The following is an 11,663-nucleotide window of genomic DNA, read 5'->3' on the forward strand; positions in this document are numbered from 1 at the left end:
TTGGTTTGTTGAGTTTAAATTATCTCATTTCCAAGAAACATCAAATTACTAAATTTTATCATGATCTGCAACGTCTGAGAGTGTTATCTAAAAGCTAGCTGAGGTAGCAGTCCCCCGATATTTTATTTTGGGTTTATTTTCATAGTCCATAGGATTATAGCGTAGGCTGCTAACCGATGATCTCGAAGCTTTTGACTTTACTCAACCAATAAAAGGTCATTAAATCTTCTAACTTTTGCATAATTCATTTATGTTGTATAAGCAGCAGTTGGTCTGAAAACAAAGTTCAAATGCCGTATGCAAATTGCAGTCACCATCGGATTTAAATGTATCTTCTCCACGTCAACTCGTCAATATATGGGTATTTTGAATCAATTAAGCTCAAAACATGTACCTATGTATATCTTCATCACTTTAGTTAAATAACTATTTTATTATATCCGTGATACGTCACAACTCAAGAAAACAACAAAAAATTGCATTATTTTATATTTCTACAAATACTCTCATTGGTAAAAGAGTAAATGAGGCCCCGGCCGCCATGTTTTCGATCGTGGCTACACCTCTTGTGGACGTTTAAACTGAATGTATGCAATTGGTGATACATAAATTCGTTAAATTCAACCTACGAATATTTGAACCGTAGTCTTCTTCTTGGCGTAACGACCGTCTTGGTCATGCCTGCCCCGTTAAGGGCTTACGAGACTTGTTTCCCTGTTGTACGTGGATAGTCAGTCCTCTCGTACAGGGGAGGGTCCGGTCTCGGATGGGATTCGAACCCACGCCGTCGAGGTGGTGAGCCCCGGCGCTCATGGGCCGATTTTCTAACCGGCGCTACCGCTCGGCTGTCGCGGACCCCCCCGGCTGTTGAACCGTAGTGTGTACCGTTAATTTCGGCTACGCAATCAACCTAGGGGGTGCGGTATGAGGGGGGCCCACGGGCCCCCCTTATTTCTCAAAACTATAACAAACTCTCTTTTTCGGTAGACCTAGCGCAGTCCGCTCGCTGCGCTCGCTGCGGGCGCGCCGCCGTTTCCAAATCATTTCTTCGGCTAAACTCATTGTTTCATGCTGTCCATCATGTGTGGTATAGTTTACTTACTAGTAACTTAACATGTAAAAGTATGTTAACCCGCATTCAACCTCCACTGCGTGATTAGTTTAAACCGTTATGTTCTTTTAAGCGAACCGTTAGCGTTCAAAAATCGAAACGAATGCATGCTTCGCGCTTTGCATAGCTTCAGGCGCTTAATGTGAACCAGTAGGAAGAGGAGAATCTAGCCCGGGGCCTCATTTACTCTTTTACCCTCTCATTGAACTGAATCTCCATTCCTACTTTCTCTTAGTATTATTCTTCGGTAAAAGAGTAAATGAGGCCCCGGCCGCCATGTTTTCGATCGTGGCTACACCTCTTGTGGACGTTTAAACTGAATGTATGCAATTGGTGATACATTAATTCGTTAAATTCAACCTACGAGTATTTGAACCGTAGTGTGTACCGTTAATTTCGGCTACGCAATCAACCTAGGGGTGCGGTATGAGGGGGGCCCACGGGCCCCCCTTATTTCTCAAAACTATAACAAACTCTCTTTTTCGGTAGACCTAGCGCAGTCCGCTCGCTGCGCTCGCTGCGGGCGCGCCGCCGTTTCCAAATCATTTCTTCGGCTAAACTCATTGTTTCATGCTGTCCATCATGTGTGGTATAGTTTACTTACTAGTAACTTAACATGTAAAAGTATATTAACCCGCATTCAACCTCCACTGGGTGATTAGTTTAAACCGTTATGTTCTTTTAAGCGAACCGTTAGCGTTCAAAAATTCGAAACGAATGCATGTGTCGCGCTTTGCATAACTTCAGGCGCTTAATGTGAACCAGCAGGAAGAGGAGAATCTAGCCCGGGGCCTCATTTACTCTTTTACCTATTCTTCTTCTTCTTCTTGGCGTAACGACCTCTTGGTCATGCCTGCCCGTTAGGGGTTTACGAGACTTGTTTCCCTGTTGTAACGTGGATAGTCAGTTCTCTCGTACAGGGGAGGGTCCGGTCTCGGTTGGGATTCGAACCCACGCCGTCGAGGTGGTGAGCCCCGGTGCTCATGAGCCGATTTTCTCTTAGTATTATTACTACTTGCATATTTTATTTCATTAAGGGTTTGAAATAGGACAGTTTTTCTGTTATATTTGGTTCGAACCCACAACAAAGTGTCAAGAGAAAAAAATCTACTCTAAAAATAACCCTTTGCGAAAAGGACATTTTACAATTTTTCTCTTTTTAAAAAGCCTATTTCGTTTTAACCACTACTAGTGCGGAGGAATGGTGCAAACTACGACAAAAAGCATGTTAGAAAATTGGTAGTGAACAACTAAACTCGATAACGAAGTTCAGAAAAACCAACAATTCTTTTCGCTAAAGCGCGTACTTTGCTTGACGCGCGTGAAGTTTTTTATACAGGTAATTGCTCTCTAAAGACAGCAATCTTTGCTTCAATGCCGTTGAAGATCGAAGATTACGATGGTACTCCACGTTTAATTCAAACTGTATTACTCACCGTAGGGGAAATTTCTGGTTAAAATATCAGGCGGACACTCTACTGGCATATGCAACAGAAAAATAGTTGGTAAACTTGTTGCCCTTGACAAACAGGATAGCATATAAAGATTCGAGGCATCGCAACTGTTAGCTATATACTTCATCCGGAGGCTGACGCTTCTTTCGACATGTGTTCCCCTACCTTGACAATCATCTTACCAGAAGTGATTCATTATTCAGTATCAACGTGCCAGCGTCAAACGCAACGTCATCGAACCATGAAAACAGCTGAACAAAGGCAAGCGGCGAACTTTTTTGCAACAAAAACAAAATGTCACTTTTACCCGAAAGTTAAGTTTCATCCACTTTAAACAATGATGATTTTTGAACCGCTTTAGAAAATGAAAAGGCGTAAAACACATAAAAAAAGTTTACAACATTTTGTGTAAAAAGTTAAATAAAAATAAATAGAAGCCAAGTACACTAAAGAATAAAAACGAAACGGCTTCTTGAAGTAGTTTTCCTATCATATGTATCAAGGCAATAAGGAGGGACGATAATTTTTCATCGTTTATCATACAATCCATTTATCATTTGTATGATGCAAAAATGATATAAACATTTAATTAACTTTTCGTCGATCATAACATTACTCTGTTCTCACTGATAAACGAATAAACACTGTCTTTCAAAAAAGCAATTAAATTAATGTGCGTAACTACTGTACCTCTTCTTAATCCTCGTAACCTTGAAAACTAGATCTGCGCACAATAAACAGCCGCTTAGCATATGTTTTGAAATATATGTTTTTCACAAAGGCACTATGATGTAACAATTTGCGTTCATTATTATATATTTAAGCTACAATTGCTGTGATTTTAGATGCAGATTACTCGGCAACATAGCCGAGAGAACAAAAAAAGGGTATTGTTTGGTATACATAGCATCACCTGAACATAGAGTTTACGCAAGAATAACATTTTGAATGAATTAACAATACATTACATTTTACTCCAGTGTACTGTTGGGTGTGTGTTATTTGTATCAACTGCAACAATAAAACCCATGGCAAGGTTTTCCGGAAGACAAACGTTAACGAAACCATTTCCTCAAAGGAATCAAACACAAATTCAAAAAAACACTGAATTAACACAAAACACCAATTAGGTTAACCCTCGTATGAGGACTATGCGTTCCCGCGAGCACTTGTTTCTGCACTGTTCCGAAGAAACTCTACGCAAACTCTTACTAACACGGATGGTTTTTACAATATAAATAACATTCGCTATATTCCCAATCTGCGAGTCTCGATCGCTGCTTTTCGTTCATAAACGATTATATAGGCGACCGTCACACTCACATCTACCAGATACCAACCGTTGCTTTTCATCTACGGGCAGACTGTTTTTGATTGGTGGGGGAAACGTGTTTTGTTGTTTTTTGTTACTTTATCCGGTTTAGCACGACTAAGATCGATATATTCTTACCCATTCAAAACGAATTGAGCACCCTTCTTTTTTTAGGGTGTTTTTGACTCATGTTTTCATGCTCATTTCGGTGCTTTGGCGGTTTAGTACATCTCGATAAATTTATTCAGCTTAATAAAAACATATCGAACTGCTAAACCTAAAATAGTTTTTCTGTTGATTCATACATAAGCTAATATGTCCAACCACAGGTATCAGCTACCCCGTTCGACAACAAGTAGTCTTCATAATTGTTACCGGAAAATACCTGTGAGCAATGACGCATTGCGCAGCGTGACTGCGATGATGTACCACCCTATAGAATGTATATAGCAGATTAAATCGCGAATTAAGTTACTGCAGTCAACTGATTTTAGGACGGATGAAATAAAATAAATAAAAATTCCAATCACTTAGCTCTCTCTTAAATACACCGATAATATGTAGATATTTACACTCAAGTTTGTTTCGTTCTAATTTAGCTTGACGGGACTCCCCTCTTCCTACTAGCACAATTGGGTTTATCTAAATATTGACGGAGTTGGTTTGGATTTCGAAATCATCTCAATATGTGTATGCCTTTAATGTCTATTGTGTTTAATAGTTTAATGTGTTTATATAGTTTATGTATGTATAGTTTAATGTGTTTAATTAACGATGTTGTTTGATTTTAAAACATTTATTTAATGCTCAGTGGTACGTTCAAGGTAAGTTTTAAAATAAAGTAACTTTTGTGATATTTACATACAGAATACCTACAGAAAAAAAACACATCTTAATATTTGTTAAACAAATTGTAATTCATTTCTGTTAACGTTTAACGTAAATATGTTTTGTCAACATTGGACAACATATCGTTCAAAAAAGTATCTGGTTAAACAACCACTAAAGACGAAAAAGGTATGTAAAAATAATGTACATCTTGGCAAAATGCATTAATTATATAGATTAATCTCCCAAAAACTACCTTTTTAATCTGATCTGATCTGATCTTTCGCTTGATCAAGGAGGAATAGTTATCCAGGAAATACATTTAGTGAATAACTTGATTTTGGACGTATTGCTGCGTGGTGCATTTATTGAAGGAAATCAAACGAGCGAAGAAAAAATAATAATTGTATGTAGTAATTATTTCACTTTACCTTCATTTTTCGTTGTTTGTCAACACTGACTGTCAGTGAAGATTGTGCTGAATTTTGATCAACTTCTGGTAGATCACTTTCTTTCTTCTTTTGTTTCTTGGGTTTTTCAGTCTTATTTGTTGTAGCTGCAACCTTCGGCCGTTCATCTGAGGAATTTTCCCGTTTTGAACGGAGAACATTTGAAATAAAATCGAAAATCAAGTATCCTTGCAATCCAAAGACCATCGAGAGCATCAAGATTCGCTTAGCTTGTGAAATGTTTTCGATACTATAAAACAGGGTAAGGAATGCCAGCACCATCGTTGCAAAACGCGTCAAGATGAATAATACGTTATGAAAGAAGCGCACTGTGGAGAAACGAAGAAAATATATTTTATATATTAATAAACTACACGTATCTCAAATATTTGTTGTTCCCATGTAATGAATGATAAGACTAAGTATGAAATTCTGTTTAATTCAACTAATTGTTAGACACAATTGTTTAGCTAAAATCACCTAGCCTGTCTTGCTCTTGTTAAAATATCCAACACATTGATTTTAACACTCAATCGACTAGACCAGGGGTCGGCAAAGTCCGGCCCGCTAACTGACTTTATCGCAAGAAAATGTTATTCATCCATACCAAAAACACATCTCAATTTTTTCACGAGGTTTATTTTGTTCCCAAAATTGTAGATTAAAATTGTTGAACTAAGTGTTCCTGGTATATATTGAAAAACAAAATAAAAATTCAACGAAAATAAGTATGAAAATATTTAAAAAGTTTATCGATTAAAAATTCAATTATTTTATCTTTTACCACTTTTTATGTAACTTTACTACAGTCGGACGTCGATTATCCGGGGTCGGATTAACCGGGGGTCTTGCAACTGACAACTGCACAACCATGTTGAAATGTTTCAATGAACTTCAGGTTACCCAAGGAGCGCCAAATTGACGTTTCGACCCGAACCCATGAAAGTTCCATACAAAAAAACCCCTCCACGACGGGAGAGCTACCCCGCAACCACTCCGCCACCATTTGACATACCCCTCACTTCCTAATGACAATCCAAATGCTGTCTGCTCTATCGTTCCGTCCTTTTCTCTCGCGTTATTTTGCCAACAGCATAGACTTGTGTGTGTGTGAGCAACAGCCCGTTGAGGAATTGTTTACATTTTAAAATAACCGCTCGTCCAGTATGTTGTAAGAACTTGGTGTCTATTTTGTACAAGAAATCCCTTGAAAATGTGCTTAAAACCGAATTAAAACATTTGCGAAAGAATGCTGTTTTCTATCGTCGATCCGACAATGTCCAAAAAATGTTCAAAACGCAGCAATCTACAGCAAATATTGAAGCTGTAGCTGACAATATACCCGTGGAAGCAGAAATTCTAGTTGAAGATCGAGATGGAGCTTATGTGGATGAAATGGGGTTTCAACGCTATTTATTATTGGAATGTGAAGTAAACATCAACGGGAATCTAAGGGCTATTATTGCAGACGCTCCAGCAAGAGCATTAATAACAGGTTGACTACAAAACTTATCAGCAGACAATTTCACATGTATTAAATTGTTCTTTCATTTAATTTTCACAGGTGTAGTAGGACATGTTGGTTATAGCAGTTGCCAGAAATGTACTGTCGTAGGTCACTACGGCAGCGTTGCTCGCACCATTGTATTTTCTGGGACACAACGAACTGATGGAGGATTCAGGCAAGGCGCCTATCCAGGACACCAAAGAACGATTACACCTCTTTAAGATTTTTTTTTTAAGAGAAAATGGGACCAAAGTCACTGTAAAGTTATACCGCAAGCCTTGCAGACGGCAAAACTCATGCAACTAATGAAAGAAGAGTTGTTCTCTGATTCACTTGCCAGAAATCGATGGCTTAGATACTGGTATGATATTAATGGTTGTGAAGGTTGTGTTTGAAAGCTCCTTCTAAAAATAAATGATACACAGTATTTGTCTTAAAAATGGCACAAATATAAAGTTATATCTTTGTAACTTGATTTCAATAATTACCGTGATTTATCAATGCTGGTGGAATTTGAAAAGGTACACAGTGACGATGGAATGTCCTGAGCCGGTTTTCAGTTGTTTCGGTGGGTTTCACATTGATTGTCCCAGTGGATGTCGTAGCATGAATACTTCCACACTTAACACTTTATTGGCGTGTGCTTTCTGACCAAAACATGCTGCAGTCACCGTCAATTGAGTGTTAAAATCTAAAAAAAAACTGCACAATAGAAAAATCAAACACATTATTAAACTGCACAAACTTCGTCGAATTTTTCAACTCCAACCTCTAGTTTCATGATTTTATACTACGCACCTTATTTCGCGCGAGTGCAATTTTGAGAAAATGTATCCATCGTTACGTAAAATAAAACAGACAATCAACAAGACACTTTCCAACATCGCCGATAGATCAACCGGTCTGCGCATCGTATGGTATGTATAACGATAAGTGTTCAATCCTCACTAACCAAACAATAAAAATTTCTCTTCAACAGCTACCACCAATGTAATCACTACCACTGTGTTAACCACGACCGTGACAGTAAAAAAACGAAAGAATATCGAATCAAGTGTGCATTACAGGTAGAGGCTAGGAGAGGGAAGAGGAAAGATAGCGGAATGAGGAGGGAAAACAGACCTAGAGAGGATATTATATTTGAACCTAGATTGATAATTTTTTTCGAACCCACTATTTTGAATTTGAACCCACCATCAAATTTGAATCTGACAGCCCGTCAACATCGCTGTCAAATCGGGTCGAAATTTACTGCGCATCGTGCCCTGGACCGACCCGTTTTCGACGCGAAAACGGGTCGGATCAGGCGCCGGAAATATTTCAAAAATCCCCTTGGGTAGTTTGCAAAAGTTTCTTAGCAATAATGTGTCAAATTAAATTGGTCGAATCGAAAATACTTATAAAAATTACAATTGAAAAATAATTCAAACAATTTTTATGGTTTATCAACTAACTGGAATAAAAATTTCCGTATATATTGCGAGAAAATCTTTTCTAACTTATTGAAGCGTCCAAAGTAAACTAGCTGAGACACAAACCTGGGTTTTATAAACGTATATTGGCACATGTTCGATTATCCGTGGAATTCGATTATCCGGGGACCTCCCGGTCCCGACACCCCCGGATAATCGACGTTCATCTGCATTTAAATAATTTATGCCGATTCTGGGCTAGACGATCGATATTAAATTTGCTATAGATAAACAGAGGATGACAACACGATGAAAAAAAGCCTGATTGCCAAATTGATGTTTTTTAATACTTTCGGGTAAAACATCATTTCAAATATTTGAAAATGTTGAACATTTAATTTTCAATGCCTATACAGGATTACTAGGATATTTTATAGTTCATCTAAATAATTGATTTAGCGCTGGTTTGAAAATCGGCCCATGCGCCCAGCGCAAGGGCTCACCACCTCGATGGCGTGGAATCGGATCCCAACAGTGACCGAACCTTCCCCTGTACGAGAGGACTGACTATCCATGTACTCAAAGGGAAAAAGTCTTGTAAGCCTTTCAGGAGACCGGCATGACCGAAGACGGTCGCTACGCCAAGTAGAAAAAGTCGTTAGTATCTTAGTTTTCAAATAATTACCTAATCTTTGAAGATTAAGCAATTTTCACTCAATAGAATTTGGGAATAACAAAAACCGAAAAGTGGCAACACTTTGAGGAAATCCTGTTTAGCCTTTCTCAGGTCCCGTTCATTCCATACAAGTTTATCTATATCCACGAGGAATATTAATATATATATATTAGAACGGATTATCTTTGTGGATGTACACCGAACCAGTTTAAAAATTACCTAATTCGCTAATGCGTGGACAAATTCAAGTAACCACATCAAGGTCCACATTGTTATCTCAAGTGGTAGATCGCATCCGATATGGGATTATTGACTGTTATTTTCTTCCGACTTCTGTTCGCTATGCTGTTTGACAACGTTGACTATATACAAGCATTATTTCCTATTACTTTTATGTATCGATGTATTCCTAGCACTCATGGGTCGAATTTTAAAGTTCATAAATATACCGAAAGAAACAACAACATAATTACATTTCATTTTGGCCAATACTACGCTAAATAGCCAACATTGCGACAAACACTTTTAGGGAAATTGATGATTTTCATTGAAAATATTATGTAAAGTTAAATAAAATTTTAAAAAATTAAAATTTATATTTGTATTTCCTAGTTGATTTGAAGTAGAAATTTTTTATCTTCGTTATCCGCAGCATGAATTTGGGTGAAAAGGGGGTCTGCGACAGCCGAGCGGTAGCGCCGGTTAGAAAATCGGCCCATGAGCGCAGGGGCTCGTCACCTCGACGGCGTGGGTTCGAATCGCAACCTAGACCGGACCCTCCCCTGTACGAGAGGACTGACGATCCACGTACAACAGGGAAATAAGTCTCGTAAGCACTTAACGGGCAGGTATGAGCGTAAAAACGTGGTAACAGTAAATTGTTTCCGCCTAGTAAAGCTACATACAATTGTTCGTAGCATAATACATAATTAAGACTGTTGTTGAAATTGTCGAATGCTACTCACATTTGTAAAAAAAACATTATCATTCTGCTAAAATAAAACCCGTTTTAAAAAGTAAAAGTGAAAGGCGAAGATGAAGATAAAGTGTAGCCTGAAAAATGGCTTGGATATAGTAACTCACATTTTCTCACCGAAATGTGGTGTGGCATTTTTGTTGGTTAACTAGTTTTCTTGACAACTGAACTTATTTCGAACAAATAGTTGGTTTATATAATAGACTTTACAAAAAAGGAAACATACTAAGAAGCAAGGTTTTGTTTCGAAACCGATTTTTAAATGATTAAAGTGATGGGAAAATAAAGAAAAAGTAAGGATCAAACTTACATTTGGCAAACTTTTCCTCCTTATCGAAAATGTTAACCAACTGGAACGAGTGTGACACACATTCGCAGAAATAGTGTAGTGTCAGTAAAACCAGAGTGATGCGTTGGAATCTGTATAATGAAAAAGCGGTTTTAGAATTGTGATTTTCTTACTGATTGTGAATCTTACCCAAGGAAGTACGCAGCGCCAATGAGCAAAAATCCACTAACTGCATGCTGAATTTTAGGTTTCTGTTCATCTCTCTTCACTTTTTGAAAGTACAGCTCGGGCAATATGTGTGCGTAATAAGCGAGCTGAATGACGAAGAACAGTTTGTGGAGGAAAATCATGGGATGTTCTGGATAACCTTCCCACAAGCGTTGCAAATTTCCTATGTATTGTTCACGGACAATCAAGTCCAAGCCCCATAGGAAGGACATTACGTAAAAAACTACCAGCTGACCGGACTCGTTGAACCGTGAAAGCTTGAACTTTGACAAATGAAGTTTCTTGGAAATTTTCTGAAACAGAAAATGTTGACAATATCATCAAAAATCTTCAAAGACAACATGATTCTACTCACATCCAGGACATATTCTTGAAGGATTGCGTGCATAATTATGCAAATAAGAGTGTAGAAAAATACGGCGCAAGCATCCTTCCACCCAGATGTATACAAATACTGCTCACCCGCTGGATTCTCCTGGGTAGGATCGGCGCCGGATACATTATGGCGTAAGGCAATAAAGGTACTAGCTACAGATTGCGTTGGCTAAAACGAGTAAAAGTTTTATGAAATAAAAAGAAAGTTACCAAACTCTTTCATCAAAAACACAGAGGAAACCAGACAACTAAGTACGGTGGAAATAGCTATACGTGGCACAACCAAGCTCATTGACTAGCATTCGTGTTTGTCCAAGACGTTTCAATAAACACACTGCACCTTCACTGTGTGATGCCGGTAGAAGAGCTTACCTGGAGCATGATTCCTACCACAAAGATCATTGCGAAGCAGGACACAATATCGGCATGATTTTGAATTACAAACTCATGGCTGAAGAACGGGGGATTTTTGTTGGAAGACTTCCTTCCCATTCCTGGTTTGATAGCCATTACGAATTCAGCTCTTTTGTAGGGATTTAAACTGATATTACACACGAATTCTTCCAAGAGCCTTCCCACGCAACGCGGCAGTTGACGTGTATTGTAGCTAATTTGAGCACTCTTTAAAGTCTTCAGTACGCTAGTCCTACCCTGGTATGGCGAAGGACAGATTTGTGCGCTAATATGAATTGATGGACTAGCTGTGTGTCCAAATTTTGTATTTATTTCGCGGCGATGAGTTGGTGCATGTTTCGTGCGGCAGTGAAACGATACAACTAATTGTTGGCGTGTGAGGTGAAAGGACAAGCGGCGACCGACAACAGAATGAAAGAGAAGGCTTATCAACAACAATCTCCGACGTGGTATCTTACGTGGAAGCCAAGATATATACACACTATATAAGGTAGCGGAATGTAGAGCATTTTGACGTCTAGCCTGCAAAAAAATAAAAAATAGCTTTTGACAATATGCTGATACTCAAGTTTGCCGCGAATCAAGATTACTGGAACTAGAGGTTGGGTCGCCACAGCTTTTCATGTCTCTTT

The 11,663-nt window shown here is 38.4% G+C and overlaps 1 protein-coding gene across 1 annotated transcript; it reads right to left on the bottom strand.

Annotated features, from left to right (window-relative positions):
- Positions 1-5,021: 5,021 nt before the first annotated feature.
- Positions 5,022-11,422, bottom strand: LOC131292876 (translocating chain-associated membrane protein 1). Its single transcript, XM_058320968.1, has 5 exons — positions 10,990-11,422; positions 10,598-10,786; positions 10,204-10,535; positions 10,036-10,145; positions 5,022-5,483 (listed from the first exon to the last, which is right to left on the bottom strand). Exons 1-5 carry the CDS (start codon positions 11,125-11,127, stop codon positions 5,128-5,130), a joined length of 1,125 nt encoding a protein of 374 aa, XP_058176951.1. The 5' UTR covers positions 11,128-11,422; the 3' UTR covers positions 5,022-5,127.
- Between the last annotated feature and the right edge of the window lie 241 nt (positions 11,423-11,663).

Source organism: Anopheles ziemanni, unplaced genomic scaffold, assembly GCF_943734765.1.
Source record: "Anopheles ziemanni unplaced genomic scaffold, idAnoZiCoDA_A2_x.2 scaffold_12_ctg1, whole genome shotgun sequence".
In the NCBI taxonomy this organism is placed as follows: domain Eukaryota; kingdom Metazoa; phylum Arthropoda; class Insecta; order Diptera; family Culicidae; genus Anopheles; species Anopheles ziemanni.